Source organism: Phyllostomus discolor, chromosome 4 (genome assembly GCF_004126475.2).
Source record: "Phyllostomus discolor isolate MPI-MPIP mPhyDis1 chromosome 4, mPhyDis1.pri.v3, whole genome shotgun sequence".
Taxonomy (NCBI): Eukaryota; Metazoa; Chordata; class Mammalia; order Chiroptera; family Phyllostomidae; genus Phyllostomus; species Phyllostomus discolor.
The window spans coordinates 173,395,131-173,416,966 of NC_040906.2; the positions used below are offsets into that span (position 1 = coordinate 173,395,131).

The following is a 21,836-nucleotide window of genomic DNA, read 5'->3' on the forward strand; positions in this document are numbered from 1 at the left end:
ACTTTGAAGGGGACTGAGGTGTCATCGTCCTATATGAGAATGTTTCTCATATCTTCTTCAATAAATGTCTCTATTTGTCACTATTACATGGTGGGATGCCTTCTGGACATACCCCATATATATTTATATGCATGTGTATACATATACACACATATATGTACTATATATAAATGAAATTTTATATATGTATTATATATGTTCATGCATAAAGTGATTGCTTGGGCACCAACGTTTTAAACGTTAGCTTGATCCTGACGTTTGAGGATCTTTGTCTTTTTATGAGTTTTATGTTTTTTCTCTATTGAGACTCAGGTGCTATTTCAGGAAGGCCTCAGGCTGTGGCCTAGATTTGATGGGCGCTGCCACTTTCAAAATGAATGAAAAGGGGGACTTTGGCTTTAAATCTGTTTTTTTGGAACCTCTTGTCTGTGTTTATATACATTTGAATGTGCTTCTTTTGTAAATATAGGATACTAAAAAGGTTAACTTGGATTTTATTTTAGTTTTGAAGAAAAATTAGTAAAACTATTGAATAATGGTAACCATTATATTCTCAATAACTTCTGTGATATCATTTGAGCTTAATACATGTGAAGTTGCTTTGTATAATTTGAAATTAAATTCCAATGCAAAAAAACAATACAGAATTCTGAATCATTAATGAATTAGGAAAATTTTGCTTCACGTTCCATAGTTATTCGAATAGGTTTTCCTCTTTCTGTGTTGGTGTGAGCAGACACAAAATCCAGAATTCTTTCAAGGTTCCTTCTCCCTTCTGGCTCTGTGATTTTGCACTGACTGTCTGCACCACGAGAGGAGGAAACCGTAGGCTAATACAGACTCTTGCACTCATTAGGATTCCTGAATCTGCAGGGAGCAGTTGTTTTTATCTGTGTTGTTTTGCTGTGGGGGAACCAGTGCACATGCGGTCATTGAACTTCTGTTCCCACACATGACTGTGTGGTGTTCAGGAAAAAACACAGAAGGAAGCATTGCAGCTGAGGAAGAAGGAGTCCCTAAAGTAAACATCCAGGGCCCTTCTGGGGTTCATCCGGGGTCAGCTTACTTCCTGGATCTGAGGAGACCAGAACGGAGTCAGGAAGAGGCGCCTTCACACAGAGGATGGGGCTCAAACCACAGGCCGGGAAGGCTTTCCTTTGTGTTTACATCGGAGCCTTCTTGATTGCTCCCAGGGCCCTCTGGGAAGGCTGGCCGTTCCTGGAATCTGACTGAACTCATTCACCCTAATGTGTGAGAGCCTCATCCTCAGCCTCCCTAGGGCATTTTTTTTAAGAGGACACTTACTTACCTATAGAATTCTTTACATGGCTGTATTCAATTAGTTCAACAGAGCAAAATGGAAAAAACACATTTCCGCTGATAGTGGAGGAAAGCCAGGAAGGAGCTGTTAAACACTGAGCCTTCCCGGACATCTTCTCTGTGTTGACTCCAGAGTCATCCTTCTTACCATAACTTCTCTTTTTTACAACAACAAAAAATAAATATTTCAGTGTTTCCTGGCAGTGGGAACAAGTTTAGGCTGTTGGGGTTGCAGCAGTATTCTTTGGGTTTATTTGGGCCACATTTCAAGTGAAATACTGAGTGCAGGAACATTAGAGATAATGGACAATTCAGTCAAAGAAAGGCTCTAAATAAATCTTAATAAAAATGCATTTATTTATTTTAATTATATTTTATTGATTATGCTATTACGATTGTCCTGACTTTTCCTCTTTGCCCCCTCCACACAGCACCCCACTCCCTCAGGCACCCCCCCGCCATTGTTCATGTCCATGGGTCATGCGTATTAGTTCTCAGGCTACTCTGTTTCCTATACTGGACTTAACCTCTCCTTGCTTACTCTGTAACTACCTCTTTGTACTTCTTAATCTCCCACCCCTTCACCCATTCCCCCACACCCCTCTCCCACCTGGAAACCATCAAAACGCTCTCTGTATCCATGATTCTGTCTCTGTTCTTCTTGTTTGCTTAGTTTGGTTTTTAGATTCAGTTGTTGATATAAATGTATTTTTCCCATTTTATTATTCACGGTTTTGATATTCTTCTTTTTCTTAAATAAGTCCCTTTAACATTTCATATAATAATAATTTGGTGATGATGAGCTGCTTTAGCTTTTTCTTATCTGGGAAGTTCTTTATCTGCCCTTTGACTCTAAATGATAGCTTTGCTGGGTAGAGCAATATTAGCTGTAGGTCTCTGCTTTTCATGACTTTGAATATTTCTTACCAATCCCTTCTAGCCTGTAAAGTTTCCTTTGAGAAATCAGCTGGTAGTCATATGAGAACTTCCTTGTAGGTAACTACTTTTCTCTTGCTGCTTCTAAGATTCTCTTTTTATTTTCAACCTTTGGCATTTTAATTATGATGTGTCTTGGAGTGGGTCTCTTTGCATCCATTTTGTTTGGGAATCTCTGTGCTTTTTGGACTTGCATGTCTATTTCCTTTGCCAAATTAGGGAAGTTTCCTTTCATTATTTTTTTTTCAAATAAATTCCCAATTTCTTGCTCTTTCTCTCCTTCTTCTGGTACCCCTATGGTGCAAATGTTGGACCCTCTTGAAGTTGTCCCAGAGGCTGATGATTATACTATCATCATATTTTTGGATTCTTTTTTCTTCTTCTTGTTCTGATCAGTTATTTATTTCTTCCTCATGTTCCAAATCATTGGTTTGATTCTCACCTTCACTTTACTGTTGTTTCTTTTTAATTGTTCTTTATTTCAAGTAGTGTAACCTTCATTTTTGACTAGAGCTTTTTTATGCTGCTGAGGTTCTCAGTAAGTTCCTTAAGCATCCTCATAACCAGTGTTTTCAACTATGCATCTTACAGATTGCTTATCTCCACTTCATTTAGCCCTTTTTCTGGAGTTTTGATCTGTTCTTTCATTTGATCCATATTTTTTTGTCTCCTCATTTTGGTAGCCTCCCTGTGTTTGTTTCTATGTATTAGGTAGAGCTGCTTTGACTCTATCTTAGTAATGTGGCCTAATGTAGTAGGTGTCCTGTAGGGTCCAGTGGCACAGCCTCCACTATCACCCATGCTGGGTACTCGAGGTATACCCTTCATGTGGGCTGAGTACACCCTCCTCTTGTAGTTGACCCTTGGCAGATTAATAGGAGAGATTTACCCAGGTCAGCCAGCTGCAAGGACTGGCTGTGATCACTGACCGCCAACCTCCTCCCTCCATGGAGGATCAGCTATGCAGGGGCAGGGTGGTCCTGCTCCAGTGTGGTCTGTAGCTGTCCACTGGATGTGCAGGCTCTGGGGTTTCCCAGGCCAGGGTCAGTCCCCACCTATGTTTTTCCCAGAGTACCCTGTCTGAGCTATAAAGCTATCTGAGATGGTTGTCATTTGCACTGAGCTTAGAGATTTCCCAGGCAAAGCCAGTCTGTGAATCTAGGCTGGCTGCTGCTACTGCTGGGTCTGGGGCTCACTGAAGCCAGCTGTTGCTTGTTTGATAGGATTTAGGAAGTTGTGAAGCATGAGCCAAGACCAGTCATTCATTTGGAAAAACAGCTTGGGTGTGCCCATAAGTTGTGTGGGGCAGAGTCTTTGGGGATTTCCAAGGCAGGTCAAATAGTGTTAGCTGGATTATTGGAGTCTCAGATATGGCACCAGCTTATTGGCTCTGTTGGGGGAGGGCTTAGCAAAGGGACAATGGCTTCTGCTTGTCTTGATGCCAGACACCTCAGCTTCTCCATGTATACCACTGGTGGTTTTCAAGCTGCTGCTCTGCTGCTGGAGCTCAGAGGCAGTGAGTCTGAGTAGATGAGTTCTTGAGTAGATAGATTATTTAAGAGGAGCTGCTTGGGGTTCCAGAAGTTTCTAACACTGACTCAATCCTCACTGGTTTTTATGGTCAGGAGTTGTGGGGGCTTAATCTTCCTGACACTGGAACCCTGGGCTGGGGGCCTGGTGTGCGGCTGGGACTCCTACTCCTGAGATATCCCTTCTGAATAAAAATTCATGTGGGTATGGGACCAGCACATTCCACGTCTGCGCCCCTCCTACCAGTCTGAATGGATGTGGTTTCTTTAATTCTGTAGTTGACAGACTTCCATTCCACCTAATTTCTGATGGTTGTAAGTAATGGTTGTTTTATATTTTAGTTGTAATTTTAATGTGGTTGTGCAAAGAGGTGAGCCATGTCTGCCTACACCATCATCTTGACCAGACATCTCAGAGCTAAACCTTTAAAATAATATTCTCAGTTTGTTAAATAATGGAAAATACAGTGACATCTACCTTTTTGTGTTTACCTCTAGTGTCTAATATAGTAAGTACTATGAACAGAAGATTAACCTTGAGAATTCTGAATTTTCTATTCATTCTATGCATTTCTACACCACTGAGTTGGTGATGGATTTTTAAAAAGTTAAATACAGTGTTAGGCCTTAGGAATCTCATCTCTTCCAAAGAAGACAACTGCAGAGTAAGGCTGATTTGGCAAGTTCTCCCATGACAGTAATACCGACTGTAGAGCAGCAGGGCTCCCGAGGCCCAAAGATCAAGGCTGATGAACTGAAGACTGTCTTACGGTGGTGAGGTCCAGTTCAGGCCAGTCATTGAAATGCTTTCAATTTTCTCTCAATGACAGCTACACCTTGACATCTAGAAGCTGGTGCTGGTTTATGGCCTGGTGCTGGTTGCTACACTGGGTAGGAGTGTGATTGGAGGAAGAACAGTCTGAGGCTGTTCAGAGCAACATGCTAGGGCAGGACCCCTGAGAAAAGGGGTATAGAAGTCTTCAGAGAAAGCAGGTAGCAAATGATGTGCTGTTCTTCTGCGTGACTGGTTTTCTTCATTTCACTCAATGGTCCTTGATTGTTGACAATGCGTGGGACATTTACGGTGACTTTTGAATCAAAGGAAGTATCTTCAGGGCAGTGATCCTTGCTGCCTCTCTCGTCTTATATTAATTAATTGGACTTAAGCTTGTTCCTGAAACGGTATACCTGTACATTTCTTTTCAATACAATGATTTTGATTCAAAAGCCCTGCCTCAGAGTCCTGCTCACTTGTCTCCTGTATGAATATAGGAAAGTCGCTTACCTTCCATAGGCCTGATATTCTTGATCTATAAATTGCCAGTGATGACGATGGTAGCAGCAGCCTTGCTGGGGCACTGTGACGGTCACAGGGGATGTGGGGAGGCTCTGGGGGCCCTGTGCCATAGCTCTGTGTCAGTCATTCGAGTTCAGTGAAGCAACTCAGTTCCTCACGTTTCTGTTTCCCTTTTCAGTGGCTCCCTGTCAGACAGGCGGTTTCTGTTTACCTCCAACGGTAAGGATCATGCTTTCCTTAAGAATTTGATAGTTTAAAATCTTCAGGGTTAGTTTATTTCTCCACATCCCTCAGATAGTGTAGTTTAAAGGATTCTGTTTGTTTTTCCCTCAGGTCACACATCACCAAGTATGCTGTGATTTAAAAAGAGGCCAGACCAGAAGCCAAACTGATATTAAGCAGAAACTATTTTTCTTTATAATCTAAGCTCTCCCAAATTTTTGCCAAGAGAGTGAAAATTTAAAATGATGTTCATTTTAAGATAAATTCCTTTATGTTAGATTTTAACATAGAAAATCTTTTAAATAGTACAATTGGATATGTGGGTTTCTTGAGTCAAGTTACTGAACCTGAGTATATAAAATAAAGGCTTTTGTCCCCTCCATCATGGCATAGAGTCTGTGTAAATATTCTCCTCCTCACAAAGTAGAATGTTTCAAGAGGAACATTATGAGTATGTCTTCTCTGCCCAGGAAGAGGAGTGTGGCCTTTATTTGGTCCCTCCACATTGCCTTGGGCATGGTATAGTAAGGTCCTGTGGGTGGGCGTCAGACACAATTTACTGCTCTTCAGAGCACCTGACGTACCTGCTCTGCAAGGGCACAGAAAGTGTCAAGTGAGAAGAACCTCAGCATTGTAAACCTTTAAAACACCTTGCACTTTCTTAAAATCACAGTGAATTTAGGTTAGAAAGGAAAGTCTACAGTGGGGACAAAGAGATGTCACTTGTACAGGATGTGACTTCAATGAGATCTATTGAAAAGAAGAGCAGCAACAATTTCAAGATACTGCAGTACAAATAAGTCCAGTGCAAATCTGCATCATTAAAACACCAGTAATTAAACAGTTGATTTGCTATCATAAGGGAAATAAAACAACTGACTAACTCTGAGTGAGATGGGGAGTCTCATCTCACTTTTGCTTTTTTTTTTGCTTTAATTTTTTTTTTTTTTGGTATCTGAAACATTTTACTGCTCTTTTCTCCTAGGTTGCAGCAGACCCTTAAGTTTGGAAACTCACGGGCAGTGGATCGATGGGTTTGGAGAACAAGTTCATTGGTCTCCTGGCCAAACCCAACTGCAAGACCAAGGGTCAGGGAACAGCAGCAAGAACCACAAACAGCGAGAGTGGCTGGAGATAGATTTGGGGGAGGAAAAGAAAGTAACAGGTACTGACACAAGTGCAGTTAGTTTCACAAATGCAAAATGGCACAGTTGAAGTTATATTTCTGGTTCACACAGATGCCTCAAAGTGTGCCACATCTTAACCTGCACGTGGTCTCTGTGGGAGAACCCGGGTGTGGGTTGCAAATGTGAGTGTGTGGAGGAGAGGGCCGACCTTTTATGTGGCATACCTCCGTGTGAACACACTCATCTGTGATCAGGTTTCTAAATGCAGACAAGAAAAGCTGGCCTGTGAATGATTTGCAATTTCCAATGAGGGGGAAAAATAGAAACGTGAAGTTAAAATATATGCTATCTATAACATATTTTTAAAGCTACCTATAAATAATATTTTTCTTACAAGGAATTAGGACCACCGAATCCACACAGCCAAATTTCAACTTTTATGTTAAGAGTTTTGTGATGAACTTCAAAAACAACAACTCCAAGTGGAGGACCTACAGAGGACTCGTCAATAACGAAAAAAAGGTAAGAGAAACTCTGGAAGAAAGAACTGAGGAGGAGATCAAGCCTCCAAGTATTTTCATCAGTGAGTTTCCAGAAAACCAGCATCACCTTAGATAACTTGGCCTTTCTTTGCAAAGTCTTGTATCTTCGATATCGGGTGTCTAAAAAAATGCAACAGACGTAGAATCCTGGCTTTGGTTTCATGTAACCAGGTACGAAAGGATTGATAAAGACCTAAACACTAACTAATAGAATCTTCAGGTGAAAGTTACCTGTTTCCACAGGTGTTTCGGGGCAGCTTCAATTTTCATGATCCAGTGACAAACAATTTCATCCCTCCCATCGTGGCCAGATACGTGCGGGTTGTCCCCCAGACGTGGCACCAGAGGATAGCCTTGAAAGTGGAGCTCATTGGTTGCCAGATTACACAAAGTAGGATTCAGGGGAAGTCAGTAAGTAATTCAATTCTGGTCATGTCCTTTCATAAATCGTTGTCACTGATGTGGTTTTTGCAATGTCTCTCCCCCCCCAGGTAATGACTCACTGGTGTGGCGCCAATCCAACTCAAATTCTGTTGGTTCGACTATAAGAGAAGATGAGACGATCACAAAACTCATCCCCTTTGAAGAAATGCCCACAGGTAAAGCAGTTATTGTTTTATGATGTCCTCACGTGTATAACTGGTACTCCAACCACTATTACAGTATCTTCAACAAATGTTTTTCTTTGTCATATAAATGGCCAGAAGCAGATGCTTCAAAGGTATCTGTTCATGTGTAAATGGTGTATATCTGCAACTACTCATTGCAGTATTGTACGTACAAAAGATAGTGTTTACCCTTTAAACACTAAGTAAATGTCTTATGGACAAATAATAGCACATCCATACAATGGAATACTCTTCAGGCATGAAAAAGAATGTGTTAGTAGCCCTGGCTGCTGTGGCTCAGTGGATTGAGTGCTGGCCTGAGAACCAAACAACCACCAATTCGATGCCCAGTCAAGGCACATGCCTGGGTTGCAGGCCAGTGGGGGATGCATGAGAAGCAACCACACACTGATGTTTCTCTCTCTCTCTTTCTTTCTTCCTTCCCCTCTCTAAAAATAAGTAAATAAAATATTTTTTAAAGAAACAAAAAGATTAAAAAAAGAATGTAGTAATTTTGTCAAGTTCTGTCAAACCTCTTTGACATAAATTGACAACTAAATAAATAAGCAAGGTATAGAACAGTCTATTAGCACTCTAGTATGTGTGTAAATATACATATTCATTCTAGTATTTCTGGAACAATGTCAGGAAACATAATTTGGCTTTTTGTGGAGGAGAAACAGAGGTAGGAGACAGACATTATATTCTATTCCTTTATATACTTTTTAAATTCTGAATATGAAAGTGTATAATTTATTCCAGTAATAGACATTATAAATACATTTATTTTTTCAGAATGTAAAATAACTTACCTATTTTATAAAATTTGGAAATATTAGAGAAATATAAATAATATAAATATAAATGCTACATATCAGCATCAATAGATGACTACCTTTTGACCCAGTGATTCCACTGTTGGGAATATACTCTAAGAATCCCAAACACTAATACGAAAGAGCTCATGCACCCCTATGTTCATAGCAGCACTATTTACAATAGCCAAGAGGTGGAAACAGCCTAAGTGCCCATTAGTAGGCGAGTAGATTAAAAAACACAATGGAATACTACACAGCAGAAAAAAAGGACTTCCCACCTTTTGTGACAGCATGGTTGGAACTGGAGACTATTGTGCTAAGTGAAATAAGCCAGTCAATAAAAGACAAATACCACATGATCTCACTTACAAGAGGTGTCTAAAGAATAATATAAACTAATGAGCAAAATAGAACCAAAGGCATAGAAATGTGGAACAGACTGACAGCTGTAAGAAGGGAGGGTGGGGGCAGGGACTGTTTGAAAGAAGGTGAAGGGACTAGTCGAGGAACACGTTTGAAGGACCCACGGGTGTGGATACTGGGGTGGGGACTGACTGTGGAAGTGGGGGGCAGGCTGGGTGGTGGGGGAATAACTGGAACATCTGTACCAGCATAGACAATAAAGCAGAAAAAAGAATCACCAAATTGTACTGTATCTAATCAATTAGAGTTATGTTTATAACTTTGAGACAAAATGAGAGCATACCATACATTCCATTTTGTAGTGTGTATTGTTCACTTACCATTGTATTATGAGCACTTTTCAATGTTGTTAAATAGTTGAAAAACACAATTATTACTATATTTATAGTATTTTATATGGACATATGATTATTTAGTTAAGGGTGTCCCTATTGTTAGATGTTTAAATTTTTAAATTTTCCCAAATTTCCACTTTTATAAATAACACCAGGGATATTTATATCAATTTGGTTCCTTTCTAAGTTCCTTATCCTTCCTTTCATAAACCTTTCCACTCCTGGTTGTCTCTCTCTGTGTTCTTGCCAAGGATCACAGATAAAGAAGGGTAAAGAACAAATATTTCTCCTTTAGGCTGTACAGTTTCTACAAGCTTGGGGCCTGCTGGAGTGCCTGGCCAAGGGACCTTTTTTTAAAAGCGGAAAGAGCTGTGGAAGACCCAGTCTGCTGTTTTGCACAGCAGTGTGGAAATGCTGTTTGAGGTCATCGGGCTGTACTTCCTCTCAGTCCACAGCTCCAGAGCCCTGGCAATGAGAAGCTCCCGCTCTCCAGGCCTCTGTTACTGTCCAGGTCCAGCCCTGGCCACTGTCAGGGGCAACTGGCTGCTTGAGCCAAGCTAGAGCTCCACACTGCTGAAACTCTCCACCTGTCTGGATAGCTCCTGGCTGGGTGGGACAGCTTTAAAACTCCCCCTCGGTTCTGACTTGGGAGTCTAGTATGGTCCAACCAACAACTCAGAGTAAACGTGAATCCCTGAAGAACATTGAAAACTGCCTTTTCGAATGAAGTCTTGCCATCTGTGACAACATGGATGGATCTAGAGGCCATTATGCTAAGTGACATGTCAGACACTGAAAGACAAATACCATATGATCTCACTTATATGTGGACTCTTAAAAAATAAAATAAGCAAACAAACAAAACAGACAGAGACTTACAGATACAGAGAACATAATGATGCTTGCCAGATGAGGGGGGGTTTGGGGGAGTGGGTGAAAAGGGGGAGGGATACAGGTGTACAAATGGCCAGTTATAAAAACTGTCCGGGATATGGAAAGTACAGCATACAAAACAAGTGTCAATAGTATTGTTATCACTGTGTATGGTGATAACTTCATAAGTTATATAAATGTCTAATCACTATGTTTAACACCTGAAACTGATATAATATTGCATGTCAACTGTAACTGAAAAAAATTTTGATGATTTAAAAAATTAAACTAAGTAAAAGAAAACTGCCTGGAAGCAGGAAGGGGAGGTAAGGATAAATTTTATTTTCCTAAACCTTAGCCAGAATTTTGAATTCTCTCTTTTTGCTTTTCAATGTCAGTAAGTGCCTCACCTGTGTTCACTTTCCCCATGTGTTAACCTTTTGAAGACCTTTCAAGTCAATGTTGAGCTTTAGATGGGGAAACGTGGCCGCCAGTCATTTCTGCTGAAATGTCGCGCTTCCTCTCGCAGGAGTGAACGTCGCGATGGTTGCAGCTCCGCTGGTGCTCCTCCTCGTACTGCTGGTGGCTGGGATGGGGATCTCTGCTGCCCTTAGAAAGTATGTGACTCCACATTGTTACATTTCTTCTCTGATTATGTCAACAATCACAAGATGAAAACGTTTACTCTTCAAATGTTCACGTAGAAAAGCAACATTACTTCTTCCAAGATAAAATGTCAACTTGTAGTTACAAATTAGACAGAGGTAGAGAGTATTCTTTTATAAACAGTACTTACCAGTACTGAGAAACTGTTTCAGTAAAACTTTTTTTTGTCTTGATAGGAAGAAGAAGAAAGGAAATCCTTATGCATCCGCTAAAGCTCAGAAAACAGGTTGGTTGAAACCCCTGTTCACAATTGTATTCTGTCTTTGAGGAAGGGACAGGATCTGCTGGTTAAAAGCACCATTAGGTCTGTGGCCCACGCCTGTATAGTTAAACAGAATAAACTCTATAGCCTTTGTTAGCAAATTTATAAGGAAGGAAAATATTGCATCCTGTCTTTTTAATTCAGAGTCATCAGGGGCAGTTTACTTTCACTTTTATTCAACATCATCCCATCATTTATCAACATTCCTTTTGCTTTTTTTTCTCTCTCATTTTTTTTTTTTGCCATTGGAGTTTAGACCAACACATTGCCTATCATCAAGGAGAAGTTATAAAAGCCCTAGCTGTGAACTTAACATTGCCCAACACTCAGCATCTGCAGGCTGCCATTGTATTTTGCTGAAAAAGTGGGAGAAGGACTAGGCAGGACTCACATTCAGGTTTCAGAGAATGTGTAGGACACAGGTTGCCTAAGCAATGTGTCAGCAGCAGTCCAGAGAGAGGGCAGTGGGGCAGGTTGTTGAGGACCTCAGACACAGCTTGAGACTTCACCTCCACAGGGTCTAAGCAGCCGGCTGTGTTAATTCCTCTGGGTCACAAATGCCACAGGAAACCACAGCCAGGTGGTCTAACACAGGGAGAATCTGGGACCTGATGGGTACACAGGTACATTTTAAAGGCACAGTGGAAAGCGTGGTTGGGATAGTGTTTGCTGTGGTTGCAGCCAATCTCAGCATGCTGGTTCTCCCACACACACCTGAGGCACTGTGCCTGTGAATGTATCACAAGGTCAGCAGGCAGAAAGCAGCTTGACCTCAAGTTCAGGAGGAGCACGTCATGGAGCCATGGGGATTGTGCATTTTACCTCTAAGACACTACTTTTTTCCTGTTATCTCTATTCCAGACTGTTGGAAGCAGATTAAATATCCCTTCGCCAGACATCAGTCAGCTGAATTTACGATCAGCTATGATAATGAAAAGGAGATGACACAAAAGTTAGACCTCATCACAGGTGACATGGCCGGTAAGTGTCAAACCTCTGTGACAGCTGCTTGTGGGAGAGGGGAGACCAGGAGAGAAATAAGACTAGAATCCCGTTGTTTGCATGCGGTCCTGTAACTTAGTAATGTGTGAAGTTTTCTGTCTGCATCCGGTACAGAGTTACAAACTGACACTGAGCTATTTCTCAGAAGTCCCATACAGCAGAGGGTCTTACACCTGTGGGGGCTATAATGACACCCAAAGCAATGACCCTGAAGTACCACTAAAAGCTGGAAGCTCTTAATTAATCTGGTTTTGCTACTAAGGCTTTCGTTAAGGCACTAGGAAAAGGGGACTAGAAAGATGAATTTAGTATAACTGCTGCCCTTGAAGAAGAGGAGACAGGAGATGGAAAATCCTGTCCAGTGTTAGAATGGCCCAGGGGTCCCTGATAAGTGATCGTCAAGAGTCAGGCTTCTCGCCCTGACTGGTGTGGCTCAGTTGGTTGAGCGTCCTCCCTCAAAACGAAAGGTTGCCGGTTAGATTCCAGGTCTGGGCTCGTGCCTGGGTTGTGGGTTCTGTCCCTGGTCGGGGCGCCTGTGTACGAGAGGCAACACTGATTGATGTTTCCCTCCCTCTTTTTCTCCCTCCCTTCCCCCCTCTCTAAAAATAAATAGCATCTTTAAAAAGAAAAAAGTCAAGCTTCTCACACTATCTGTGGGAAAAGATGCATATTTTTGCTTTTGTTTTTGAAATTTCTAATCTATCCAGACTAATACTTTCATAAAATACAACATAAATTAGTAGCATTGATGAAGTTTTTATAAAAATATACAAAATACAAAGCTCTAATTCTTTTCATTAGACTGAAAAGATATAGAATTGCTCTCAAATGGCTGTTAAGTTTCTTAACACTTGCTCTCAATTTGCGTACTCGTCTCTTTGCAGATTTGTTATAAACAGTTTTCAGACGCGTGGGCGTCTACAGACCAGACTCGGTGGTAGCACTGCTCTAGTTTCTTGCTTCTCAGAGTGTGTTCAGAGGACCAGCAGCAGCAGCAGCAGCAGCATAGAGGAGCTTGCTAGAAATGCAGGCTCTCAGGCCCTGCCCCGGGCCTGCGGAGCCACATGGACGTCCCAGGCGATGCGTGTACATATCTAAGTTGGAGGAGGGCCCGCGGAAAGGCTGCTTGAGGTGCCTCAGGGGCAAAAAGAACATCTCTCCCCAAAATCATGCTGCTTGCTCTTTTCCCTTGAACATTCAGGTTCTCTTTTGGGGTTGAAGTGAGGAGAGGGCAGAACCCCCGTCTGTCCTCTTTCTTTCCTTCTCCTTCAGCTTCCAGTGCAGCTCCTCCTCCTTCCTCGCAGCGCGGACCTGCTCTCGCCCCGATTCCTGATTCCTCCTCCGCGGTCTCTCCCCGAAGCAGTCTCCCCCTCTCCAGAGCTCCCAGCACAGCCTTTGCACACTGGTCCCCTCAGCTGCTCACTTTCAGACTTCCCTCCTGGTCCCCAGTGAGTCACTGATTCTCACCCGCTGGACACCTCCACCTGCCGGCAGGTGGCGACACCAGTTCTCAGGGGGTCCCAAGTCAACCCCATTGTTCCTAGCCCTCCTCACACGTGCTCCGCGCACTGCTTTTCCAAGTGACTTCCCACCTCTGCATCCCAGTCTCCCAGGCTTCACCCTGGAGGGCCTGTGGCGCCCCGCTTTCCTCATGTCCGGCCTGCATCACAGGAAAACCTCCCTCTGACTCCCGTCTCCGAAGTGCGGCCTCCCCAAGGCTGCTGCGGGTTCCTAGTTTGTGACATCTGCGTTTCATTTCTCTTAGCTTTTTATTTCTCATTTTTTAAATCTTTCCTTCTGCAGTCCACCTCCAGAGTTACCTCTAACTGTATCAGTCTTATTGAGAATCCTCAATAGGTTTCTTCAGAATTAAATCAAACTCCCTAGCGACACACTCAGTGTTTCTCAGGCTCCAGCTAAGGGTCCGCAGTGTATCCTTGGGACACGTGCTCAAACTCGAGCTCCACTGGCTGCCAGCTGTGTGGTCTGGGAAAAGCTACTTAATCTCTCTCTGCATCAGTTTTCCATTTGTAAACATGGGGTCACAGTCCCTACCTCATAGTACAATACTTCTCTCTCTTTCTCTTTTTTGAGAGTTAATTAATTGACATCTTAATATGTTAGAATGGTGCCCAGTGACTCAATAAATGTGAGGTTTATCATTATCACTAGTTCCCAACCTACTATTTTGATCTTTATATTCTACTAAACTACTCCATGGCCCACACACTTCAGCCACATCAATAGGTTGTTTAATTAGCTTCCATCCCTCCAAAAAATGTGGCATTTCAACATCCAGTTCAAGAGTTCCATGAAGTATTTTTGCCCATATTCCTAATTAGGGTTAAACGTAATCTCTGCCTCTCTAGGACCCTGTGACCCTGGAGGCCTCCTGACGCAGCAGCACTGCTGCGTGAGCCCCTGTGTGTGTGGCATCTGTGCCTCTAACTTCTTGGTCTTTCTCAGCGCCTGGCGGACATTGGACACTCAGCAGAGAGTTGGTCGAGCAGAGCACCCGCTTCCACAAACAACTGACTTGTCGGTGTGCCCGTGTATTGCACAAATGGTGTGCCTTCTGCTCTTTTGATTTCAGATTACCACATGATTGGCACTGGGACGGTCACCAGGAAGGGCTCCACCTTCCGGCCCATGGACACCAGGGCCCACAAGGCTGGGGCGAGTGCTGAGGCCGGTGGCCACTACCACTGCCCGCTCCCCGCAGGCAGCCACGAGTACGCGCTGCCCTTGACCAACCCGGAGCCCGAGTACGCCACGCCCATCGTGGAGCGGCACCTGGTCCGGGCGCACACCTTCTCTGAGCAGAGAGGCTACCACGTGCCAGCACACAAGCACTCCCTGTCTTCTGGCAACTTCTCCCCGGCTGCAGCCGGATCCTGCACCACGAGCCAGGGCTACCAAAGGCCACCGAGCCCCGTGTTCACAGACTCAGGCTACGATCAGCCCAAAGCCAGCGGCTGCGGAACCTCTGAGTGTGCAAATCCTGACTGTCAGCCCCGGAAGAATGATGCTTACTCAGCCCCCAGAGACTGCCTCAAACCCCTCAACCACACAGCCGTGACTGCTCTTCTGTGAACACACTGTGAAAAACCTGCTGTGGTACTGAGCGCTGGGCTGTGTGCGGCACTGGAAGAAGATAGGTTCAAGTGTGTGTGTGTGTGTGTGTGTGTGTGTGGGCGCGTGTGTGCACACGTGTGTGTGATTTAATAGGATCCTGCGGTGGAATCCTAGAGACCACCTCTCATACTGTTTACAAAGTTGTGCAACCAGTTCTGACCCTTTGGGCAAGAGTCTTTTGGTTTTTGCTGGGCTAGAAAAATGAAAACTTTTAGATGGCATTTTCATTTCTCTACCTGTGATATTGAGCTGCTTGGGTGTAAAATGTGCAGTCTGTACTGAGTTGTATTTAACAAGAATTAAAGTAACTTGAGTTTGCTTTATCAGATTTTAGTTCTGCACAGAGGGTATGTGAGAGAATACAGCTGTGGCAAGAACGTATATAATAATATGTTCACTTGTTAAATGTATTTTCTCTGATACTGTGTTAGCAGCAGGTCTGTTTAAACTTAATCTTGTTGTTATTGTGGCTCATTTCCTTTGCTTTGATAAGTAGAACTAAAAGCATTGTTAACATTCTTCTCCTGGAAGGAATGAAATTACTTGAAGCATGAAAAGCACACCAGGGTGGTTGTTAGCAATTACAATTGTAGATTAAACACACACACACACACACAGCCACCTCAGCAACGGCCTGCTTCTTAGACTCCTGTGCCCGTGGGGATGTGTGGCGGCTGGTCAGGGCACGCACCCAGCCAGCAGAAGGCCTCTGCCTGCCTGGGACCTCGCTGCCCTGCCTGAGGGACCTGGATCCCTGAGGAATTGGCCTTCATCACGCTTTGCTTCTTCCTCACGTCAGACCTGTCAGATCTTGCATGGCTTTCACATGCAAATCCACTCTTTCAAACTATCTGCAAAGCCAAATGCTGAGACAGTAACCAAAACTGCTCTTCCAACAAATTGAATGAAGGTGGCACAGAAATTACAGTCTGAATCACTGTGTCAGATACTTTTGTACCTCAGATTAAAAATATTGCTAAGACCAGACGCCTACACTTTTCATGACTTTCTTCAGAAATAGCACATTGTACTCTGAGACACAAAAAAAGTCATTTGAAGTGTCTTCTTACAACAGTGATCAAGGCCAAATCTAAGTAGAGCTTTTTCTACTGAGATGGCTGGGAACTGAACTGATTTTGTAAGAACGCTTTTCCCCTTGCCTGTGTGTCTGCAGCTGCAGGTTAGGCCAGACCTCAGCTGAACCTCCCGTGCAGTGGTTTTATCTGAGCTTGCATTGTGAGTTCACTGTGGGGGACTTAACCTCTTTTGCCAAAGAGGAAAATAGGTGTTTGTTCATTTGTTTGTTTGTTTGTTTGTTTGAATAGAAAATGTGGACCAAAAATATCCTTTCTCTAAACAACGTATTATATCATCTTATTTGTATGATTATAACTTTCTGTGAAAAATATAAATATTAAAATAGTGAGGGTGCTGAAATGTCACAGACTATCTGTGTGTTATTGTGGAGGCTAAACTGTGTACTTTGTGGCGTTTACATGGTTTTGTATGCATACTAATATAATAAACTATGGCAAATCAAATGCCTCTGCCTCTCATCGGTGTCTGCTTGCGGCTCAGGCTCCAAAAACAGACAACTAGCACAGTATAAGAAGCATGGACTTGGTTCCAGACCCTGATGTGCCACACAGCAACTGAAGACTGGGCCAGTTATTGTGGGAATAAATGAAGACGAACCATATGAGAGCGAGCAGAGGCTATTCAAGAGTTTGCTTTAGCAGTGGAATTAGCCACCCTCACTTGTATGCTGGCAGAGAGAGACACTCCAAAGCAGCAGAGGAGTCGGAAAGCTTTAAAGCAGGGAGAGGGGAGGCACCAGGTGTGCCCTGATGGGACGCTTTTGGCTGGGGGAAGCTGTAGGCAGGATTAACTAGAAGTGGAGCCTCCTGTTAATTGGCAGTTAGGGGACATATTTGGTGTTCTCTGGTTGGTCCTAAGTTGGAAGTGGGGCAAAAATTAAGGAAGCTGACAGTTATTAATCAAATCCTAGAGTTTGGGGGGTCAGTTATCACAGGTGTTATTGTGTGGCTTCCTGGATTGTTACTGGAAGTAGAGGTCAGACTTTCTATAGGTCCAATTTATCGCAGGCTGACCTTCTGGGCTGGTTACTGTGGATAATGGCTTTGTTTCTTGTGTTTATTGCTATAGATTGTGAATCAACGTTCTATTTTTATAAATGGTCTAACCATTATCCATTTGTATATTCAGTCTGTCATTTTGTAACCCTGACCCTCAAATCGCTTATTTGTAAAAATCATGTTAATGTGCCTTCCTGCAAGGCTTACAGTAAGAGTTCATTGGGACAACACTTATCAAAGTGTTTGTTCCACCACAGGCCACTCTTTTCAGTGGGCTGTGTAGTACTTTAACACTAAAACAGTAGTTCATCAGAACAGACTTGTACACAGGAGCTCTTTTCATGCACCCATTTCTTCCCCTTGCTGGTGATGTAATCGTGACGGAAAGGGGAGACAGGACTTTGTTTGGGAGCAGCACTTCCTCTGGTGGCCCCACTGCGTAGACCAGGGTGGGCGAGTGGAAAGCTCTGATAAACCCTACACTGCCAAGCCTAAAACGGGAGGGTAAGAACAGAAGGATACCATGTCTTTCTTTTTCAGTGTTTTGCAACATCAGCACATATGATAAAAAGAGAATGAGATAATCCCAATTTTCTGGTTTCTTCTGTTATCAAATCCTATTCGGAAGCAAAGATTGCTTTCTGTCACATCTGACAGTTGTGGTAGAAACCCATCTGCTCTGACATCCACACTGATCACAGAGGAGGCCAAAACTTTGGCCTGGGGTTTACTACTATTACTTAAACTTTCCTTAGTATTTATAATTAGCCTAAAAAAAAGATCTAGAAAGGATGGGGGAGATTGTTCTATGCTTATTACGCTTTGGATTCTTAGAAGTCAAATCACATGTATATTCCAGGCACAACTACAGACACTACGAATAGCTTTTCATAAATGCTTCAGTGCCGCAGTCCAGGTTGGCCTCAGGATTCTCAAAATGCCTCTCTGACATTCACTCAGGCACCCATAGTTGCTCATGCTCTGGGAGCAACATTCTCCCTGTACTTACTGAAGATGATAAGCCAGGACCTGGGAGCAGTTGCGTTCCTGTAATGGGAAGCAAGCGCTGGTTGGGACCCTGCCCCAAACGCAGCCCATCCAGTCATGCAGCTCTCGCCTCCAACCCCCACCACTGCGTTCACTCCCGATTCACGTCTCATCTCCCACCATGGGTCTCCCTCCCAGCCTCTCCCTGCTCTGGGAAAAAATTCTTCTACAGGTTTTTAAGTTTTTGCTCTGCATAAGGTGTTCTGCAATTTTAGTACTATGTTTTCGGCTGTGAATTCATTTGTATTCATTCATAGAACTTTGGGCTGTGTTTCTTGAGTTTTAGCATTCATCATGATCAACTCTGAAAATTCCTCAGTTCCCCTTTTTATTCCAATACTACTTTCCTCCTTGCTGTTTTCTTTATTCACTCCCCCTGGAAATCTTATAGGATGCTCACTGGACCTTCTCATTCTATCCCTCCATGTCTCTTATTTTCCATCTTTTTACCTTTCTGTGTTGTATTCTGCATAAATTCCTGAAAGACAATGTCACAGTGGTTAAGTGCACAGACATCTGATTTCCTGGGCAACAAAATCACAACATCTCAGCACCCGCCTCCTTGCTCATAACACAGGCAAAGAGTACTGTCCACCTGCCTGTGGCACCTGCCATGAAGCTTAAATGAAGCTTCAGATGGTGTCTGGCCCACGTGAAGTGCTGTATACCTAAGGTTGCACATTCTACTCCAGTTTATTACTGTCCCCTTCTGCTATCTAATCTGCTGTTTAATTTAGTCATTGAGGTTAAATTTTAATTTTTCTAAGAAAAATTTCTGGAAGGTCTGCTGATTCTTTTTCAAATCTGTCCTTTTGTGCTCTATCTTGGTATTTCCTTTGCCAGATTGGGGGAGTTCTCCTTCATTATGTTTTCAGATAAGTTTTCCATTTCTTGCTCTTCCTCTTCTCTTTCTGGCACCCCTATGATTCAGATGTTGGATCGTTTAAAGATGTCCTCCTGGAGGTTCATAAGCCTCTCATTTTTTTGAATTCTCGTTTCTTTATCCTGTTCTGGCCGAATCTTTATTTCTTCCTTCTGCTCCAAATCATTGATTCAAGTCCTGGTTTCCTTCCCTTCACTGTTGGTTCCCTGTACATTTTCCTTTATTTCACCTGGCATAGCCTTCATTTTTCCCTCTAATTTGCGACTATATTCAACCAATTCTGTGAGCATCCTGATTACCAGTGTTTTGAACTGTGCATCTGATAAGTTGGTTATCTTCATTGCTTAGTTATATTTTTTCTGGAGCTTTGATCTGTTCTTTCATTTGGGCCTTTTTTTTTGTCTGGGGGCACCTATTACTTAGTAAGGGGCAGAGCCTTAGGTGTTCAGCAGGGTGGGGCAACATGTCACTGAGTTGTGACGTTGTATGTGGGGGAGGGGTCCGAGAGATAAAAATGACGCTTGCCCCACTCTCTGCCAGCCCTGTCACTTCCCCAGATACCCACAATCAAATTGGGTCCTTCTGGTGTTGATTCCCAGGTGGGTGGGCTTGTGTACATTCTAGGACCCTGTGGGTCTCTCCAATGAACTCTCCTGTGAGGCTGGGAGTCTCTCCTGCCACCTCAACCCCCACAGGTGTTTTCAATCAGAGGTTTTTGAGGCTTTATTTCCCTGCACTAGAACCCTGGATTGTGTGGTCTGTCTCACTCCCCAGTTGTTCCTCCTAGTTTTTCTGCACGAGAATGTGGGACTGCCCAGTCCTCCAGCCACGACCTTGCCCCAAGTTCTCTCCTATACACTGCCCATCTCCGCCCCTCCTACCGGTCTGTATGAATGTTTCTTCAACTCCTTTGTTGTTGGACTTCCATACAGTTCTATTTTCTGTTAGTTCTGGTTGGTTTTTTTTGTTGTTTTTAAATCTGTTGCTATCCATGTTTTGGTTGTTCAAAGAGGCACAATGTGTCTACCTATGCCTCCATCTTGGCCAGGAGTCACCAATTTTTTTTTTTAAATGCAAGCCAATATGACAGGTATCACAATATAATCTAACCAAATTGTTTCCAACGAAGTTAAAGACAACTAAGCACTAGTAGAGCCATCATATGGAAAAAATTAAATGAACTTTTTGGCCAACCCAATATACAGTGTCCAGCAGAAGTAATGTCTGCTTGAGAATAGTTAGTAGGGTAATGATATGGGTGTTATAAGTTTAATTTGAACATTTCACCTAAAATGTCATATGGTGTGCTTGAGTGTGATATTGTTTTGTTACAGTTACCTGCTTATGATTTTGTAATAAAAGATTCTGTAATAAAAAAAAAAGGGTGTTATTTGTGCCAGACCCTGTATATACCTCATTGGGTTGTGGTGAAGATTACAAGGGTTAGTACATGTAAAACCCATAGAACGGTGTCTGGTAAGCACCATGTTGGCACTGGCTATTTTATACATTATTTAAATAAAAAATATTAATTTGTTTCTTCCTTTTTGATTTATATATGTTGCTCCTTTACTAAATTACCTTACTAGTGGGTTTTAGTTGATTCTCTTAGATTTGGGGGAATGTGATCATGATGTCCACAAATAGTGTTTGGCACAATCTCCTTCACAATGCTTATTGGCAATACCTCCAGTGCCATAATTAAATGCATCTGGTATATCCCTACTAAGAATGATGCTGCCTTTGGAACAAAGATGCTATGAGAGTATATGTTTTTATGTTAAGAAAGCATCCATTTAGTCTTATCTGTCTTCACCAGGAACAGGTGCAGAATTTTGACCAATGCCTTTTTAATTTCTGTGGAGTTAGAAGAAAATCATTCCCTAGGACCTCTGTCTAGAGCTATATGATTAATTACATCATTAGATGCCCCAGTATTAAACATCTGGTTATAATGTACGAGTCCATTAAAGTGCTGCTGAATTCATAGTGGTAACATTTTATTTAGGATTACTACATTAATATTCATTTGCGAGGTAGACCTTTCATTTTCCTTCTATGTATCAATCTTTGTCAGGTTTTATTAGCTTGACAAAAAATTTAGAAGTTTTCTTCTTTCTTTAGGCTTTTTCATGCTAGGCATGGAATTACCAACTTTTTAAAGCTTTGGTGGCACTGGCCCATGCAATCATACATTGTGGTAATTTGTGTGAGGGGGCATCACTGTGGCAATATTTTCTATGGGAATCATTAAATTTTTAAATTTCAGTTTTGATAAATTACATTTTCTTAGAAAAGTTTTATATTTATTTATATAGAATTGAACAAAATAGCCTACTAACCTTTTAGTTTCCTCTGCTTTTATGATTAGTTTTCCCTTATTTCTTATTTCTTACATGCCTTTACTCTGTTTTTCATAATTAGTTTAGCCAGTAGTTTATCTGTTTTTGTCTTTCACCTCTCAAAAATTAGCTTTTAATATTTTTTAGCTCTATTTCCTGGCTTTGAGAAGCTGACGACCCATTTGTTACAGCCCTAGGTAGAAGTAAAAATGCCTTTAAGCATGGTGATGATAAGCCTAGGGAGGCACCTGGTGAGAATGGCACCTTCCTCTGACGTCACAAATACCCTTGCGGCAGCCTTGTTTCCTGAAGATTACGGGGACCCTATGTACGCACCAAGAGGCCATCTGTGTGTGAGGGGGAGAGGGGACTG

The 21,836-nt window shown here is 42.5% G+C and overlaps 1 protein-coding gene across 4 annotated transcripts in view; it reads left to right on the top strand.

Moving 5' to 3' along the window:
* DCBLD1 (discoidin, CUB and LCCL domain containing 1) overlaps positions 1 to 16,637 on the top strand; it is a 63,619-nt gene extending 46,982 nt beyond the window's left edge. For 2 of the 4 annotated variants that reach the window (XM_028510835.2, XM_036024617.1), the window contains exons 7-15: positions 5,261 to 5,301; positions 6,290 to 6,469; positions 6,829 to 6,953; positions 7,217 to 7,364; positions 7,465 to 7,572; positions 10,560 to 10,647; positions 10,873 to 10,922; positions 11,820 to 11,939; positions 14,554 to 16,637. In XM_028510835.2, coding sequence (XP_028366636.2) covers positions 5,261 to 5,301; positions 6,290 to 6,469; positions 6,829 to 6,953; positions 7,217 to 7,364; positions 7,465 to 7,572; positions 10,560 to 10,647; positions 10,873 to 10,922; positions 11,820 to 11,939; positions 14,554 to 15,053 — 1,360 coding nt within the window. In that variant the 3' untranslated portion in view covers positions 15,054 to 16,637. The remainder of the gene's footprint in view (positions 1 to 5,260; positions 5,302 to 6,289; positions 6,470 to 6,828; positions 6,954 to 7,216; positions 7,365 to 7,464; positions 7,573 to 10,559; positions 10,648 to 10,872; positions 10,923 to 11,819; positions 11,940 to 14,553) is intronic. The other 2 variants (XM_036024619.1, XM_036024618.1) reach the window with 2 other exon arrangements.
* The last annotated feature ends 5,199 nt before the right edge of the window (positions 16,638 to 21,836 follow it).